Source organism: Dreissena polymorpha, chromosome 5 (genome assembly GCF_020536995.1).
Source record: "Dreissena polymorpha isolate Duluth1 chromosome 5, UMN_Dpol_1.0, whole genome shotgun sequence".
Lineage (NCBI taxonomy): Eukaryota > Metazoa > Mollusca > Bivalvia > Myida > Dreissenidae > Dreissena > Dreissena polymorpha.
In genome coordinates this window covers 87,764,329-87,784,048 of record NC_068359.1, presented here as the reverse complement: position 1 = coordinate 87,784,048, position 19,720 = coordinate 87,764,329, and the positions used below count along the sequence as shown (strand labels likewise).

General features: G+C 39.1%; 1 protein-coding gene and 1 pseudogene across 1 annotated transcript; both read right to left on the bottom strand.

Annotated features, from left to right (window-relative positions):
* Window positions 1-13,387: 13,387 nt before the first annotated feature.
* On the bottom strand, window positions 13,388-18,695 carry LOC127832717 (carnosine synthase 1-like). The gene is made up of 4 exons (XM_052358339.1): window positions 18,568-18,695; window positions 18,158-18,440; window positions 17,329-17,415; window positions 13,388-15,061 (listed from the first exon to the last, which is right to left on the bottom strand). Exons 2-4 carry the CDS (start codon window positions 18,267-18,269, stop codon window positions 14,910-14,912), a joined length of 351 nt encoding a protein of 116 aa, XP_052214299.1. The 5' UTR covers window positions 18,270-18,440; window positions 18,568-18,695; the 3' UTR covers window positions 13,388-14,909.
* LOC127831432 (carnosine synthase 1-like) overlaps window positions 13,388-19,720 on the bottom strand; it is a 228,265-nt pseudogene continuing 221,932 nt past the window's right edge.

Genomic DNA, 19,720 nt, shown 5'->3' with positions numbered 1-19,720 from the left:
TCAATAGATTGTTGAAAATATACCTGAACTATTACCTTAACCTTATTGAATAATTTGAACAATTACCCCCATGATGGCTTATGTTATACTGTCAAGCACTCGAAAAGTCGAGCGCGCTGTCCTCTGACAGCTCTTGTTTTCTTTATTTTTCATATAAGCATACATTGTAGATGATTTCTATGTTCGAAGATTGTAATTTCCTTTTGCAATGTTTTTTATGCCCCATTTCGAAGAAAAGGGGGCATATAGTGATCGGACTGTCCGTCTGTCCGTCTTTCCGTCACACTTTGCGTTTAGGTTTCGAAAAATGCTCATAACTTCTATGTCCCTCGAGATAAAGTCTTCATATTTGGTATGCCTGTGTATATGGACATGGCCTTTACATACGCACAGAAATTTTGACCGCTGTGACATTGACCTTGAACTTAGAGTCTGCGTTCAGGCTTCAAAATCTGCGTTTAGGTTTCGAAAAATGCTCATAACTTCTATGTCCCTTGAGATAAAACCTTCATATTTGGTATGCATGTTTATATGGACAAGGCATTTCCATACGCACAAACATGTTGACCCCTGTGACCTTGAACTTAGGGTCCACGTTTAAGTTTCGAAATCTGCGTTTAGGTTTCGAAAAATGCTATAACTTCTATCAAATCGTTTATAGGGGGCATATGTCATTCTATGGTGACAGCTGTTGTTTGACAATTTATTTAAAAAAAGACTCGTGACTAGAGATTGCAATTTTTCTCGTTTTCGAATGATGATGACATCACTTTTTTGTTAATATTTATGCCCCCCTTCGAAGAAGAGGTGGTATATTGTTTTGTACATGTCGGTCGGTCCGTCGGTCGGTTCGTCCACCAGATGGTTTCCGGATGATAACTCAAGAACGCTAAGGCTTCATGAAACTTCATAGGTACATTGATCATGACTGGCAGATGACCCCTATTGATGTTCAAGTCACCAGGTCAAAGGTCAAGGTCACAGTGACTCGAAATAGTAAAATGGTGTACGGATGATAACTAAAAAATGTTTAGGCCTAGGATCATGAAACTTCATAGGAACATTGATCATGACTGGCAGATGACCCCTATTGATTTTCAGGTTACTAGGTCAAAGGTCAAGGTCACAGTGACTTGAACAGTAAAATGGTTTCAGGATGATAACTCTATAATGCTTACGCTTAAGATCATGAAACGTCAAAGGTACATTGATCATGACTGGCAGATGTGTCCTATTGATTTTTAGGTCACTAGGACAAAGGTCAAGGTCACAGTGACTCGAAACAGTAAAATGGTTTCCGGATGATAACTCAAGAACGCTTAGGCCTAGGATCATGAAACTTCATAGGAACATTAATCATGACTTGCAGATGATCCCTATTGATTTTCAGGTCACTAGGTCAAAGGTAAAGGTCACAGTAACTCGAAACAGTAAAATGGTTTCCAGACGATAACTCAAGAATGCTTAGGCCTAGAATCATGAAACTTCATATGTACATTGATAATGATTGGCAGATGACCCCATTTGATTTTCAGGGTCAAAGGTCAAGGTTAGTTTTCTATTACATAATGAACAGATCAGGAAAACACTCATACTTCCTTTGTAATGTGTATACAAAAGAAAATCCACTGAAGCCCAAGTCTAACTTTTGCTGGTAGAGCCCCGGTCCATCCCGGTTTGCTAACGCCAGTCGACCGGCGAGGACCGGGATGATTCGTAGCGTAGACATTTTTTAACGCAGTCACACTTTTTCCCGGTGCCGCCCCGTTTGAAGCCGGTCAACAGCCCGGCAGAGTCCCGGTCAACCCGGACAGGCTATGGTTTATCCCGGTCAAGCCCCGGTTGTCGCCGGTAGAGCCCCGATGAAAGCCGGCAGCGTCAGGGCATAGCCCTGTTTGTCGCCGGTAGTGCCCCGGTGAAAGCCGGCAGGGTCCCGGCAGAGCCCCGGTATACCGTTACACCGCCGGCACTCACCGTGTCTATACCGGCATCAGAACCATGCAGAGCTACGACAACACCCCGGTTTCACCCCGGTTGTCGCCGGTGAATGCCGGTGGCATTCCGGCAGAGCGCCGGTTTTCTGATGTACCGTAGCTATACCGGGACTCTAACGGCATTCATTAAAATGAAAGAAAAGAAAATTGTATGAAAAAGTTAACTCTTTCTGCGCAGATTGAGGGGGTTGACATGTTGATTTTCTCTTCTTTCTTCGCATATTTCTAAGTATTGCGGTATTCTGAATTGATTATTGAAGTTTAAATACAATTCACCGTACAATAATTTTGTTGTTGACATTTTCAGTTTTGAACCCCCCAAATTTTTTTCCTCCATTTTTGTGTGAACCATTTATTTACAAAATTCACTCTCATTCATCCAAATGTTGAACAAACAACACTTTTTTAGTATGTATTAATAGATAAATGCATAATATATACAAATATGATAGTTTAAAACATGTTACAAAAGGAATTAAGAAACAAGGGCTGTTTGTAAAACATGCATGCCCCCCATATGGGCTGTCAGTTATAGTGGCAGCCGTTGTGTGAATACGTTTTTGTCACTGTGGCATTGACCTTTAACCTTGTGACCTGAAAATTAATAGGAGTCATCTGCCAGTTATGATCAATGTACCTATGAAGTTTCATGATCCTAGGAGTAAGCATTCTTGAGTTGTCATCCGGAAACCATTTTACTATTTCGAGTCACTGTAACTCATTCACAAACATATTAGCAATAAAAGGTGACAGGGAACACCCTTGTCGAAGGACACACTGTACATCAAACCATTCAGTATAATAACCATTCATTCTCACACTTGAGGATACATTTGTGTACAATGACTTTAATGCAGTAATATTTTCCCACCAATCCCAATACTAGGGTTGATTTATTTACTCCATAAAATATTTCTACTAATAAAATCATACGCCTACTTAAAATTAATAAAAGCACAAAAGTCGACTTTTTCTGTTTCTTTCGAGTTTCGATAATATTAGTAAGGTATGAAATATGATCAACAGTACTTCTTCCTTTCCTAAATATATTTTGTTCGTCTTCTAAATAGTATTGTCTTCAGCCCAAACAGACAATCTATCATTTAAAAGATTGTAATTAATTTTGTACATAAAACTTGACACAGCAATGCCTCTATATGATAAAGGGTCACATGGATTAGATGTAACAGATTTGGGGATGGGACTTTAAATGATTTTACCCCCACTCAGTTGGAACAATTCCTGTGTCGAAGTAAACATTATACAAGATATGCAAAAACGATACACAATTATTATTTTTCAAACTATCGACTGGAATAGTATCTACACCACAAGCTTTTCCTAATTTTGCTTTTTGTAAGGCTTTTTGATCTTCTAATATAGTAATATTCTTATTCAGAATACATGTAGAGAAGTCATGACCATTTCCATTAACTAAATTTTCTAGTATGTCCATTGATTGGGTAGTCACTTGCCTATTTAAACATAAACTACTTAGATCTTCTTTCCACTTATTAAGAACAGTGTTAACATCATTATATATTGAGCAATCTTCACACAATACTTTCATTTATTTCACAATCTTGAAGCAATTCTTTTTGAAACGACACCCAGTAGGCTCTTTTACTTTTCTGAACCTCACGGTCAAAGTTTTTCCTAGCTGTAATGAAAGTCAGTTTCAACTGTTTCTTTACAGTCATTTTGGTGCACTTTAACCAATTCTTTTTAGCTATACAAAGGGAATTCCATAGGTCAGCCAGTGTGTTATTTCGCCATGGTTTAGCAACCGTTCTCTTTGTATTATTACTACCATGCTGTACTGTTTTATAATTTAACTTATCATACATTTCTTGTTTTAAAATTTTACAGATACTAATTATAAGCACCATTAGCATGACGTTGAAGTCTATGACTCTGTTTCAAACATAGTACTTTGTCATGTAATAATTGAACAATATCGTCGGTACATAGAAATGTTCTGGTATATTTTTTACATCAAATTTATCTTATTGAGAGGCACTGAAATGTGTCTGAGACGTTGAATTCTCGGCATAGACCCCACACTTAGACAACTCAAACATCCATGATAATATAGAATGGTCAGGAACTGTCAAAACCAGTTTTTGGCCTTGAGCGTAGCACCAGTGCCATAATAATGATACAAATTTCTGAGCCAGTCAGAATTGGCTGGCTGCCAAAAACCAAAATCCCAAAACTCCGATTTACCCCTTAATTCATGCGCAATAAAAGAAGTTCTTCGCAGATCTCAAGTATCCGCCTTGTAAATACAGAACATCACTATATAACATGACTGTGTCATAAAAGTTGTAAAAACATATTATTGAAGCAAAATTGCTAAGCATTGGCTACGACATAGTTTTTATTGTTTGCATATTCATGCGATAATAAGTTCCTCACTTGACGGTCTAGGCCGAAAAGATACGAGTGTCTACGGAGACAGTAAGAATACCTTTTTTTGCATACATTTTTTGAAGAAATTATATTTGGTATTTATAAACATATTTTAAGATATTGCTATTTTATTTTGCGTTTACGAGACATTCAAGAAAACAGAAAATGAAAAAAGCAACAACAAATATTCATGATAATTTTCGGAAATATACAAAATTCCCGGATATGATATTTCACTGTGCAGATAGAGCACACAAAGTTCTACGTGAGACAACGAACATCATTCTTTATCAGGGTAAAGGCCCAGTCTCACTATGATGCCGGCGGAGCCCCGGTGCGTGATCCGGGATCTACCAGGATAAACCGGGGCTCTACCAGGATGAGCCGGGGCTCCACCGGGGACGACCGGGATGAACCGGGGAAAAACAGGGGCTCCACCGGGAAATTATTGAAATGTTTAATACCTCCGGAATGAACCGGGAGTCACCGGGCAGGACCGGCAACGACTGGCGCGGCACCGGGAAACACCGGGACGGCACCGGGAACAACCGGGACGGCACCGTAGCTCCACCGGGTCCCATAAAGACTCCGGCAGAGCTACGACAACGCCCCGGTGAATGCCGTTAGAGCCCTGGTATAGCTACGGTACATAAGTTAACCGGCGTTCTGCTGGGACGCCACCGGCATTCTCCCGGGCTCCGCCCGGGTATTACCGGCGTCGACCGGGGTGAAACCGGGTCGTTGCCGTAACTCTGCCAGTGTCTGTTGCCGGTATAGCGCCGGTGAGTGCCGGCGGTGTTACGGTATACAGGGGCTCTGCCGGGACGCTGTCGGTTTTCCCCGGGGCTCAACCGGGGCACTACAGGCGACGACCGGGGCTATGACGCGATGCTGCCGGCTTTCACCGGGGCTTTACCGGCGACAACCGGGGCTCTGCCGGGGCATCACCGGGATAAACCGTAGCCAGTCCGGGTTGACCGGGACTCTGCCTGGCTGTTGACCGGCTTCAACCGGGGCGGCACCTGGAAATAGTGCGACTGCGTTAAAAAATTCCACGAATCATCCCGGTCCTCGCCGGTCGACCGGCTTTAGAAAACCGGGATGGACAGGGGCTCTATCGGCAATAGTCAGACTTGGGCTTAAGTGGATTTTCTTTTGTATACACATTACAAAGGAAGTATGAGTGTTTTCCTGATCTGTTAAGTATGTTATAAAACGCTATTTTAGGCTATTGAAAGTGATTTATTTGACGCCAACAATAACAGTTTTTGTGCGGCCATGTTTTTGTTGTTGTATATCTTCACCGCCTATGTAGGCGAACCCCTACCAGATCTGTAGAGTTGAACACAAGGTTATCGTTCCCACAACCAGTATCGTGTTGTCCTCCACAGTCTATGTACACTGTAGTTTTATACACAAATATTGTCTTTTCTTACAGTCTCTGAACTTCTGCACTCAACCGCTAGGGTCAACCCGCATAAATTCGGACTAAGGGAGAAATTCGGACAAAACATCCTAAATGCATTTTACGTTAAACTAAATCTAGCCCCAGACCTTCAGCGCCAACAGCGCTTGGATTTCAGTTGTTACGCTGTTTAATGTTTATCAAAGTTTTGCATAAGTATGCGAGTTTAGATGCACTACACATATTTGCTGCTTAGAGCTTCGCCAATTTTTAGAAGTTCGCTTTGGGATTACATGTTTTCGGAATGTTGTTACTGAAAATTTCAAGTCAGTTCGACTTATCTACGGAAAGCCTACTACCCGCCACACTTGCCGTATCCGCGCGATAAATAGTTGTATAATTTATGCAAGAGGTTTGAGTTCTCCGACTATATTCATTCACAAATGGAAACAATTTGTGAATATCGTGTTAAATTGAATATTTTTGAACGGAATTTATATAGAAAAGAATCAATAAACAATGTTTGTATTATACGTGTCGCTGAAGAAATTATTTATGAATGATAAAAATAGTCCACTGCTGCGTCTTAATGACGTAGTACAGGTCATTCATAATCTTGGTATATTAATAGATTCGGGAAAACAACGCAATAGTAGAAGGTTACGCTTGTTTATATTCTAAATTTATAAAACGTTGAACATGAGTTCAACAATAACTTCAGGGATACAATAGACAACAACAAAAATGCTTCATAATCGCTTAAACCGAATATAAAAAACAAGAGGGCCATGATGGCCCTGAATCGCTCATCTGACTAACTTTGCTACATCAACTTAAATTCTATCAGACCCATATACAATCCCAAGCCAGATTTTATTAATTTAATAATACATTTTGACAAAATTTCATTAAGACGTGATGAAAACTGTTACCTCTTTCATCTACACCAGGTTATACTAGAATTGGCACGTTGAACTTATTTTTGACCCCAGATGACCCATATACCATCCAAAAACTGATATTATCAAGATAAACATCCTGACCATATTTCATTACGATCAGATGAAAACTATGACCTCTATTGTCTACACAATGTTTTTCTATGATTTGACCTAGTGAACTAGTTTTTGACCCAAGATGACCCAAATACAATCCCAACCCATATTTCATCAAGGCAAACATTCTGACCAAATTTCATAAAGATTGGATGAAAACTAAGACCTCTATTGTCTACACAAGGTTTTTCTATGATTTGACCTAGTGACATAGTTTGTGACCCAGATGACCCAAATACAATCCCAACCCAGATTTCATCAAGATAAACATTCTGACTAATTTTCTTAAAGATTGGATGAAAACTGTGACCTATATTGTGTACACAAGGTTTTTCTATTATTTGACCAAGTGACCAAGTTTTTGACCCCAGATGACCCAAATACAATCCCAATCCAGATTTCATCAAGATAAACATTCTGACAAAATTTCATAAAGATTGGATGAAAACTGTGACCTCTATTGTCTACACAAGGTTTTTCTATTATTTGACCAAGTGACCTATTGTTTTATCCCAGATGACCCAAATACAATCCTAACCCAGATTTCATCAAGATAAACATTCTGACAAAATTTCATAAAGATTGGATGAAAACTGTGACCTCTATTGTCTACACAAGGTTTTTCTATTATTTGACCTAGTAACCTAGTTTTTGACCCCAGATGACCCAAATACAATTTCAACCCAGATTTCATCAAGATAAACATTCTGACCAAATTTCATAAAGATTGGATGAAAACTGTGACATCTACTGTCTACACAAACAAATTGTTGACGACACACGCACACACGCACTTACAACGGACGCCGGACATCACACGGTCACATAAGCTCACCATGTCACTTTGTGACAGGTGAGCTAACAATTTTTATAACAAAAATTATCTGTTTCGGGATCTCGTTCATGATTCTACAGCGGGGTTAAATTTTATATTTCTAGGAAACGCTCATTTGTTCTCAGCAGATAGCGGCGATCTTTTGTATTTACGGATGCTAACAACGCAATCGCAGAAGGTTAAGATTGTTTATAGTCACGGTATTCAATTTATAACAAGAAACCATCGGAGACGGGTGATGCTCTCCAAAGTTGTTTTTGTCACAATATTGCACTATATATTTAGATAAAAGGAAACGTCTGGAGGGCACAGTAGTTGGGGGACAATAATTTTTTTATAGAAAATTTCAAAGGGCCATAACTCTGTGAAAAATAATCCGACCAGAACCCGCTGATACTATGCTCATCTCCTCTTTGTAGTGAAGCTTCCCATAAAGTTTAATTGAATTCCGGTCATTAGTTGCTGAGAAATAGCCCGGATAAAAATTGTGCACGGACGGACACACGGACGGACAGATAAATAAAATAAATTTAAATTAATAAAATAAATAAATAAAATTAAATAAATAAATTTTGGGGGAGCATAAAAAGTTGAACATGAGTTCACAAATTACTACAGGTATACTATAGAAAACCTCAAAAATGCTTTATAATCGCTTAAACCGAATATTAAACAAGAGGGCCTGAGAGGCCCAAAGTCGCTCATCTGAGATAACAAGATATTATTGGGACAAATATTCTGACCAAGTTTCATGAAGATTGGACAATAAATGTGACCTCTAGAGTGTTAACAAGGTTTTACTACAGCCATATAAGAAAAACTGCCACGCCCCCTAGCAGCTTTGTTTTCTATCACAAGGCATCATTTATGAACTCTTCCAAGATATTATCGGGATGAATCTTCTGACCAAGTGTCATGAAGATTGGACAATTAATGTGGCCTCTAGAGTGTTAACAAGATTTTACTATAGCCATATAAGAAAAAATGCCCCGCTCCTTGAAAGCCATGGTTTTCAAGCAAACGATATCATTGAGACCAATCTTCTGACCAAATTTCATGAAGATTTGACAATAAATGTGGCCTCTATGGTGTTAACAAGGGTTTACTAGAGCCATATACATGTATAGCCATATAATGAAAATGCCCCGCCCCTGGTGGTCATGTGTTTAAAGCAACCAAAACCATTTCCAAACTCATCCAAGATATCATTGGGACAAATTATATGACCAAGTTTCATGATGATCGGAAAATAAATGTGACCTCAAGAGTGTTAACAAGGTTTTACTATAGTAATATCAGGAGAAATGCCCCGCCCCCGTGATGGCCATGTTTTTCAACCAACCAACATCATATATAGACTCGTGCAATATATTATTGGGTAAAATCTTCTGACCGAGTTTCATGAAGATAGGACTATAAATGTGGCCTCTAGAGTGTTAACAAGATTTAACTACAGCCATATATAGCCATATAAGGAAAAATGCCCCCCCCCCCTTGGCAGCCAAGTTTTTTCAAGCAAACGTAACCATTTTCGATCTCATCCAAGATATCAATAACACAAATCTTCTGAACATATTTCCTGAAGATTGGACAATAAATGTGGCTCCTAGAGTGTTAACAAAGTTTTACAAAAGCCATATATAGCCTTATAAGGAAAAATGCCCCGCCCCCTGGTAGTCATGTTTTTAAAGAAACCAAAACCATTTCGATCTCATCCAAGATATCATTGGAACAAATATTCTGACCAAGTTTCATGAAGATCGGAATATAAATATGGCCTCTAGAGTGCTTACAAGGATTTACTATAGCCATAACAGGAAAAATGCCCCGCCTCTTGGCGGCCATGTTTTTCAACAAGCCGGTATCGTTTTCGAACTCGTCCAAGATATTGTTGAGATGAATCTTCTGACCAAGTTTCATGAAGATTGGACTGGACAATAAATGTGGCCTCTAGAGTGTTAACAAGATTTTACTACAGCCATATATAGCCATACAAGGAAAAATGCCCCGCCCCTTGGCAGCCATGTGTTTCAAGCAAAGGTTACCATTTCCACCTCATCCAAGATATCATTGGGACAAATCTTCTGACCAAGTTTTATGAAGATTGGAAAATAAAAAAAATGTGGCCTCTCGAGCGTTAACAAGGTTTTACTATGGTTATAGAAGGAAAAATGCCCCTCCCCCTGGCGGTCATGTTTTTCAACCAACTGGCATCATTTTCCAACTCTTTCAAGATATTATAGGGGTGAATCTTGTGACCAAGTTTCATGAAGATTGGACAATTAATGTGGCCTCTAGAGTTTTAACAAGATTTTACAATAGCCATAAAAAGCCATATAAGGAAAAATGCCCCGCCCCTTGGCAGTCATGTTTTTCAAGCAAATGTTACCATTTTTAAACTCATATAAGATATCATTGGGAAAAATCTTCTGACCAAGTGTCATGAAGATTGGAAAATAAATGTGGCCTCTAGAGTGTTAGCAAGGTTTCACTATAGCCATATTAGGAGAAAAGCCCCGCCCCCGTGGCGGCCATGTTTTTCAATCAACCAGCATCATTTTCGACCTCGTCCATGATATTATTGGGATGAATCTTCTGACCAAGTTTCATGAAGGTCAGACAATAAATGTGGCCTCTAGAGTGTTAACAAGCGTTTACTGTAGTCATATATAGCCATATTATGAAAAATGCCCCGCCCCTTGGCAGCCATGTTTTGCAAGCAAACGTAACCATTTTCGAACTCAATTAAGATATCATTGAGACCAATCTTCTGACCAAATTTCATGAAGATTAGAAAATAAATGTGGCCTCTACAGAGTTTGCAAGGCAAATGTTGACGGCGCACGACGGACGACGGACAAAAGGCGATCACAAAAGCTCACCATGAGCACGTTGTGCTCAGGTGAGATAAAAACAACTAAATATAACAAGAAATATCTTTTACAAAGGTAGTAGGCGTAAATTCTGAGGTTGAAAAAAGGTTGCAATTAACGTTTCTAAATAAATAAATTGAAAACAAAAGTTTAACAATTGTGTTGTTTTTTTTTCACTTGTAAGTCGCATATTCACCGTGTGTTATCATTGTCAAACAACAAATTAGTGTAAATAGATAAAAATTATACTACAGGAGTGCACATCATATGTGTCCTAACATGCCTTATTATTAGTATATTTCTTCACTATTGAAAAATATCGTATGTTAATATTTGATTTAAACGCAGTTTTCTTTCGACACATTTTAATCACACTTTCAAAGCAACATATGCATTTGTGCAGACTGGTCACAGGCGATGCTTTTCGCTATAAAATCACTCAATGTGTTATGGTCTCATTATATATCTACTGACCAGACTGAGAGATGCGCAGGCGGAGTGGGCTATATATATGATGGGCGCATATGAAATAAGACCCATTTTCGCAAGACGAGGGTCATTAAAAATCTCATTGCGAATTGTAAATTGCACATTTTAGAACAATGCTTTTCGATATTAAATTGAATTCAAAATAGAAAATTTGTAAATAAGGGCAGCCTATCAAGGCGTTCAAGACCGATGTCCAGACGTGCTGACCGAGTACGGCAAACATTGTGGTTGGATAATTAAATGATTTTCCTCTTATCGTGACATTATACTATTTGTTTGTTTTCTCATCTTCAAAGCAAAACTGTGTTTATCGATAGTAAATTATATAATCCCATGACGATTTAGTGAACGAGTACTGACCCTGAAATTCTTCCAGATGGGTTTTAACGCGTAATTGTAACTGGGCCACAATTTGTGTCGTTTGAACATACAGAGAGTAGCCCGGAATTCCTTACACTGAACATTGCTAAATCCCTTGAACTGAGCACAGCCACAGTGATCAGGGCCGTACCCAGGAAATTTTGACTGGAGGTCCCGAACGGGGAGGGTGCGGAGGGGTTGCCCCTCCTGAATATATTTTTTATTAGGCACTGTTCAAGGTGAATTTTTATGCGTATAAAAACTTATTTTGTGCTATACATTTATAACAAGTAAATTAGTACCTTTCTGAAATCTAAAGCTTTAACCATTGGTGTGAAACTAACACAATCATGTATAAAGCTTTAGATTTCGATTATGTATGATGCTTTATAAACAAGGCAAAGCAACCTTTGAAAATCCGAAAAACTTTATTAAGAATTGAAACATAAAGTATGACTCTAGAGGAGGTTTGATTTCAAAGAAAAAACTACTATTATGGTCATATGTCAGTAACTGACATATAACCTAATAGTATTTTCTCTTTGAATTCAAACATCCTCTTAAGTTATAAAGAAAATTCATAATTAAATGTTTATCATTTACAACACAGTTTTCACAGAAATGTATCATAAAGTATGACTCTAGAGGAGGTTTGAATTGTTTTCACAATTATTCACGTCAGTCATTCTCAGACCTACGACCTTCTGTGTCAGTTCGGATTCCATCCATTCGCTGTTTCTCTTTCCTTGGCCAATCAAAAGATATGTTACACCAACCATCGATAGATGAAGCATTGAGCACAACGGGTAATTGACAGATCGGGGATGTGTGTACAAGGTGATAAGAAAACATAACCTAGGGGCTCAACTCTACAGGCGAGTAAATTAGCGCTAATCCCCTTGTGTATCAGGGGCAATAAATCACATCTGCGCATTTGTATTGCGGGGGAAGTGTACTGTGGGCCCTTTCATGCGAGAAAAAATTGCAATAGGCCCATTAAAAAATCATAACTCGACAGCAAGCTGAGGGCCCCGGGCCCCTGGGCCCAGTGCCTGGGTACGGGCCTGGTGATATAGCCAAAATTCAGAGGTTTTATCTCGAATCAGCCTATGAAATATTTGAAAATATTCACGCGTGTCTGCTGACGTGATGTTAAGTCATTTAAGGTGAAAAGCTGGGTAAAACAGCTACGCCGAAAAAACGCATTAGTGCTCTATACCTATGTTAAGGTCAGAGTTGTTGACACCGTGTGAACTGCTAGGGTAACAAGTAATGCATAAACAACAAAGTACAGGTCAACGGGGCTGTCTTTATGACTACCTAATTCGTGAGTAAAAAGTATTGCTCGCAGATTGATTTTTTATTTATGTTCATCAATTATCTGATTTAACAGGGAATTTTTATCATGAAATTATATTCTTAGTGAGATTTTCCAACAATTTAATATGATGGTGATTGCAAATTGTTTTTATATTCAGTTCTCATTACCATTTTTATTATAGTTTCTATGCTTTCAGAACGTCAAAAAAGGACCATGTTGTTGTTATTTTGTCTAAGTTATCTCTATAAAATAAATAAGATGATAAAACGTGCACACAAATTTCGACCCGTGCGTTATGACAAATTCTTTATAAATTTGAATGGCGTGTGTTCATTTCAAACTAATTTTGAGAAATGAGTTGCGTCTTAAATTATGCAATAGCGAACAACTTCAGTACCTTCCGCGCTTTGATTCACTTTTGTGAATGCTACATAACCACTGTTGTACAATTGGACACAAAATCGTGCAAAGAGAGCGTTCAATGAATTTCCACGATCAACACGATTAACAAGATGCACTTTTAGCTTCGATAAACCCGATAACGTGTGATAAGATCGCCAAGATCAGTCCATGATTGTTATCATAACGCCAATCAAGATAGTGGGAACATAACGCACCTATACATGTATTTCAACAAGAACGCTAAACTATTATGTATATATTTGAGTTATAAAGTACACTTGCATTTACTTGCAGTACATAAAATACAAATATTATACCATGCATGACATAATGTATTTTATCACATGCCATACCCTTTTTCCCAAGTAATATTACCATTTCATATAGTTTTATCTAACACATGTGTAACATACATTTTAAGCGTTTTCATTGGCTTAGTTTTCGCATTTTGTTATTTTGCTAAAATGACGTTGCAATGTGAAATGACGTCACGAAATGTAAACAACATTCGGGATGTATAATTATGTTTAAGATAAGATAAGTTTTATTTAAAGTCGGCAAGACAGCAACATATACAAACATAAGCTCATGTGAGCTTTTGAACCGACTATAAAATATAAAGGCTCGCTTACCAACAAAATTCCTAAACTCGTTAAATAAAATATGGTATGATACGACAACGAGTGCCAGATCCTATATATATAAAGATATATTACATCATTACGTAAATGTGAATGTTTTATATGGATTACTTAAAACTGCACAATTTTGTTGAGCTAGTTAAACTTAGAGAAGTAAAGACAGTACATAGAGTAAATATTTACATAATTGCGTCATAAGTCAGAGATAATATGAGCCTGGGAAAGCTGGGCTAAGTGCATGCGCGTTAAGTGTCATCCCAATTTAGCATGGGTCGCACGCAAAGCTTATCAGGGACGACACTTTCCGCTTTGATGGAATTTTCCATTCATAGGAAGTCTATTTGTAATGAAATCCAGTTACTGCGAAAAGTGTGGTACCTGATAAGCCTGTGGAAATTACACTGGCTAATTTTGGATGGCATTGTATACACTCGATTAAGCAACTTTTCCCCCGGACGAGGCTCATACCAGAATACATGATTATGAAATTCACGACTTTTTATCATTTAAGGCACTACTGATATTCTGATACAATGCTTGTATATAACAAAATACGTATTAATATCATGCACACTTATAAATGTTTAGTTTTCTTTATGTTGATTCATAACCTCGTACAAATATGAGTATCTTGCTTTTCAACGTTGCATGCATTGATTACGATTGTACATTATACATCCCTGAGTTCATCTATGAAAAGTCTACATCTCAAAAACATAAGCATAAGCATAATAATAAACCTATTAAATCTCAACATACACTTCCTGAGATCTAAACTAAATGTTGGTTAATACCGGAAATAGTGGACGAAGTTTGAGACCTTGTAGGTGTCGCTCTCGATCCCCAACTCATTGCAAAGAGCTAAAAACTTTTCGCGGCAGACGTCGGGGTCGGTGCCAGAGACACCTAAGCTTCCGTACGGCATCTCGTCTTCCTCCACATCCATGTTGTCTTCCTGGAACATGTGGAACAACACCTCGCCGTTATCTTGAAGGCATTTTATACGTTCCCGGAAGTGGCTGTCGTTTACAAGATAGCTGTGGAGAGACGGAAGTAACAATACTCCCATGAGGCGCTCGTACGGCTGGAACTTTGGCACGAACGGTTTAATGTCGCACGAGATCATGAACGCGCACATCGCGAGGGTCGATGCCGTGCAGGCGCCTGATCCACTTGCGCAGATAAAAAACCAGCCATCCGACCGTTGATCTCGATGAGTTTTGGTCCACGGGCCGTCATCTTCATTTCGACGTTGAAGACGCCGTCGGAGAGGCCTGAGATACAAATAATACTGCATGAAAAATATGTTCACATAAGTATTATAAAAATTGACGTAAATAATGTATACAAAAAAACTAGTAACAGTGCGCTACATGTTTCCCCTACATGTGATTATTTGTGGCAAGTAAGTTAACAATGGCTGGACAAGATCGGACGGAAGGTCGCGAAATTGACTGGTCCGCTATATATCGGGCGAACAATAAGTGGGTTCGACGAAAATGTGCAAGTGAATGTAATGTTCTACAAGGTCATACCTTACAACGTGTGCAAAATACAAAAAGAACCCCATGCACAATACTATTGGACATTCTTGCTATATTTTTTTTAATTCCCACTAATCTGTGTATCTATGTGTTTCAAACCCAATTGACCCGTTTCAAATCTTTTTTAAAATAATATTTGTTTTAAACTACCATTAGTCAATAAAAGGGGAAGATTTGTTTTTTTAACCAACAAGAGGATAAACTAAGATATCGACCAGAGTATTCTCGACTTGTTCTTGTTGCATTTATTTAAACATGACATATGGCGTTTTTTCACAGATAAACTGCGAGCCCCGCGCGTATTTTAAGGGAAAATGGCGGGGGGAGGGAGCTCAAGCTTATTAATATATCTGACCTTATATTGATAAGATGTTTTGGTTTTCTTATATTTGAATGCGGCCAAATCCGGTTTACAGCTTTCATAGGACGATTCATTTATTGAATCCTGTTTTAGAAACCTGGACCTTTAAACATGTGCATGTCATCAAATATTATCCTGTTGCAGTCCGCATTCAGTGACAACACTTTCGCTTTTAATGTATTGTAGCTTTAAATTAAGTGTCTTCTCAACGAAAGCCAGAGTACGTAGAAGGTCGACCCTGATTAGCCTGATTTGCCAAAACGTGGCTCAGTCCTTACGAGTAATCCTGTTATTGCCGTAATTTACCGATGTCTACGGTGTCAGTCCTTACGAGTAATCCTGCTATTGCCGTAATTTACCGATGTCTACGGCTCAGTCCTTACGAGTAATCCTGGTATTGCCGTAATTTACCCGATGTCTACGGGCTCAGTCCTTACGAGTAATTCTGGTATTGCCGTAATTTACCGATTTACCGGGCTCAGTCCTTACGAGTAATCCTGGTATTGCCGTAATTTACCGATGTCTACGGGCTCAGTCCTTACGAGTAATCCTGGTATTGCCGTAATTTACCGATGTCTACGGGCTCAGTCCTTACGAGAGTAATCCTGCTATTGCCGTAATTTACCGATGTCTACGGGCTCAGTCCTTACGAGTAATCCTGCTATTGCCGTAATTTACCATGTCTACGGGCTCAGTCCTAACAGTAATCCTGCTATTGCCGTAATTTACCGATGTCTACGGGCTCAGTCCTTACGAGTAATCCTGGTATTGCCGTAATTTACCGATGTCTACGGGCTCAGTCCTTACGAGTAATCCTGCTATTGCCGTAATTTACCGATGTCTACGGGCTCAGTCCTTACGAGTAATCCTGCTATTGCCGTAATTTACCGATGTCTACGGACTCAGTCCTTACGAGTATTCCTGGTATTGCCGTAATTTACCGATGTCTACGGGCTCAGTCCTTACGAGTAATCCTGGTATTGCCGTAATTTACCGATGTCTACGGGCTCAGTCCTTACGAGTAATTCCTGCTATTGCCGTAATTTACCGATGTCTACGGGCTCAGTCCTTACGAGTAATCCTGCTATTGCACGTAATTTACCGATGTCTACGGGCTCAGTCCTTACGAGTAATCCTGCTATTGCCGTAATTTACCGATGTCTACGGGCTCAGTCCTTACGAGTAATCCTGCTATTGCCGTAATTTACCGATGTCTACGGGCTCAGTCCTTACGAGTATCCTGGTATTGCCGTAATTTACCAATGTCTACGGGCTCAGTCCTTACGAGTAATCCTGCTATTGCCGTAATTTACCGATGTCTACGGGCTCAGTCCTTACGAGTAATCCTGCTATTGCCGTAATTTACCGATGTCTACGGACTCAGTCCTTACGAGTATTCTGGTATTGCCGTAATTTACCGATGTCTACGGGCTCAGTCCTTACGAGTAATCCTGCTATTGCCGTAATTTACCGATGTCTACGGACTCAGTCCTTACGAGTATTCCTGGTATTGCCGTAATTTACCGATGTCTACGGGCTCAGTCCTTACGAGTAATCCTGCTATTGCCGTAATTTACCGATGTCTACAAAACGTGGCTCAGTCCTTACGAGTAATCCTGGTAATGCCGTAATTTACCGATGTCTACGCAGCACTTGAAGGCGGCCACAATCAGCTGTGCCTGGCGGTCCGGCGGCAGCAATGACGGCATAGTGGCAGCAGTTTCTAAAACAAACAAGGAACTTGGTTGAATGCAAACGCGAAAATTGCATAGGCTTATCAGGAACGACACTTTAAGCACATGAATTAAACCCTGTTTACTCAGAAAAATGCTCATGTGCAAAGCTATATCTGGTACTCGAATAATGCAATAACGGCCACACTTGTACAGTGAAGCTGACAGTTGCACTTGTAACAATCACGTGTCAATTAAACGCTACAAATATTATTATGGATACCGAATGTCTTATTTATATAAACTTCAATGAAGCCGTTAAAATATTTTCATTTACGAAAACAAACTTAACTCATTGGAAAACAAAATAAACCTCGACATTCAGCTTGTCGGGGAAAATGGCGCAACATCTCCCAGTTTTATTATGGGTTTTATATCTACACTACTCCGATAGTCAAATCCAAATTATGATGAGTTTACACTGTTTAAATAAATATCACCATCAAACCAAGAAGTCCTTCTGACATAGTTAACCCACGCAATCCTAGTTTCTAAATGATCACATTATCAATCAAATGTTGCCACAAGGTAATGTTCATAAATCATTATGTTCATCTAACTCAATATAAAGGCTGTATGTACAGAATTAGAAAATACCAACCAACTTAATACGATGTAGTCCACGACATTTGAAATGTCATTTTGATAACGAAATTAATACAAAGTGAAACACTTATAGATACAATGAAACACTTATAGCTACAATACCAAACTAAATCAAAAGGGACCAACCCCTGAAAGAGGGGAAGTTAGTGGGTCCGTTGTCGGAAATGAACGCCCCAACGAGCTTGTTCCCGTAGATGACCACGTCTACGTCATGCTCTGTGCCCCCGTAGAACTCCATGACGAGCGTTTCCGGCCCGAACCCCAGTCCTAACGCAGGGTGGTCGGCCTCCGTTTGGAAGCAGTCGATGGTGGCGCGATGTTGCTTCCTTAGCTCCTCGGCGCTCGCCACAAGCGTCGCGCCGATGCGCTGTTTCCGTGCTCTAGCTTCAGCATAAGTGGGTAGCTCACCCTGCAAGAACGCAACGGAAAAATAAACACACCGTTTTACGATAATGTATATGATAAATTTCATATATCGTTCCATTTCCTTTCTACTATACCTAAGTTACCACGCTTTCTACATAACCGGAACTTACTGGTTGCAGATGGCGTCGATGTCGGCGGGTTCCCGGATGAGGTAGCTGGGCGAGGAAAACTGGCAGGTCTTCACCAAGTGGGAGACTGGTGTATCCTTCTTATACACTGGGACTGCGTTCGACTTTTCTTTAGCGCGTTAAGGGCTCCCTCCACGCAGGCGCCTTATATAACATATACAATTTATGTGTGTTTTATTATGTATTATTTTTGTTTATAGGTCAAAACAACAATTGGGCACCCTGGACGTTGGCACTGAATATGTTGGAAACATTATTTTTCAACAATTCACTCATTATAAGTTTTTTTCAAATTACGTTCATTGATCGACCATTAAACAACAGTTTACAATAAGTATGCGTTGACAAAACTGTTTTCTCTCTACAGTTGAACCCTGTACACTAACGAGTATCGTGATAGTTTTGGCGATGATATTTTCATAAAAGGGTTTTAACTTTGTTTAAACCCTGGTTACAAGAGTGGGGCATCGCGGATGGGCTGCGTCAATCAGGTGGTTTACGGTCAATAGCGTTAGTTTGCAACGACCAATCTTTATTGAAATAAGATAAAGCAAGCTTGTATGGAGACCTTGTTTGTGAATGTATTTGATTTGATTCAATGTCAATGCAATTTTTAATTTAGAAATAGAATTAAACTTTCTGATAAATAGCACAAAATAATAAATGCGTATTGACAAAGATAATGCACTAAAATCTTGTACAACGGTAGTTTGTAGGAAGACCTTTCTTGGGATTGCAATTAGTTCCTATTGGGTCGAGGTCAAGGTCACTATAACTGAACAAAACAACAACAGCAGTCATGTTGTTTCCTGTCAAAAATTAGTTTTGCATCTGAAATATTAATAAAACTTATGACAGCACGTATGCGTGGGGACCTAGCTGGAGATTTTAAATGGGGCTTTTCGGGTAAATATCAAAATCGATGTTATTAAAAATACAAACTTGGTTATCGCTGAATAACTAGACTTTGGATGGAATATAGCATTGGAATTTAGTTTGTATGTTGCAGCTTTTTGCTTTTATGCAGACCAGCATAGTTTTAAAGTTTGGGTCAGTTTATTAAAGGCCAAGGTCGCTGTTACTAATAGAGAAAACGATTTCTCAACAATTAACTTGAATACGGATTAAGTTAGTG

What these genes read in the sequence shown, in the direction of transcription:
- LOC127832717 (XM_052358339.1), bottom strand. Translation starts at nt 18,269, where the DNA reads ATGGAGTTCTACGGGGGCACAGAGCATGACGTAGACGTGGTCATCTAC. An exon ending in TAACTTCCCCTCTTTCAGGG is followed by an intron (nt 17,416 to 18,157) that starts GTTGGTCCCTTT and finishes TGTTTGTTTTAG; the next exon opens with AAACTGCTGCCACTATGCCG. An exon ending in CAAGTGCTGCGTAGACATCG is followed by an intron (nt 15,062 to 17,328) that starts GTAAATTACGGC and finishes TTTGTATCTCAG; the next exon opens with GCCTCTCCGACGGCGTCTTC.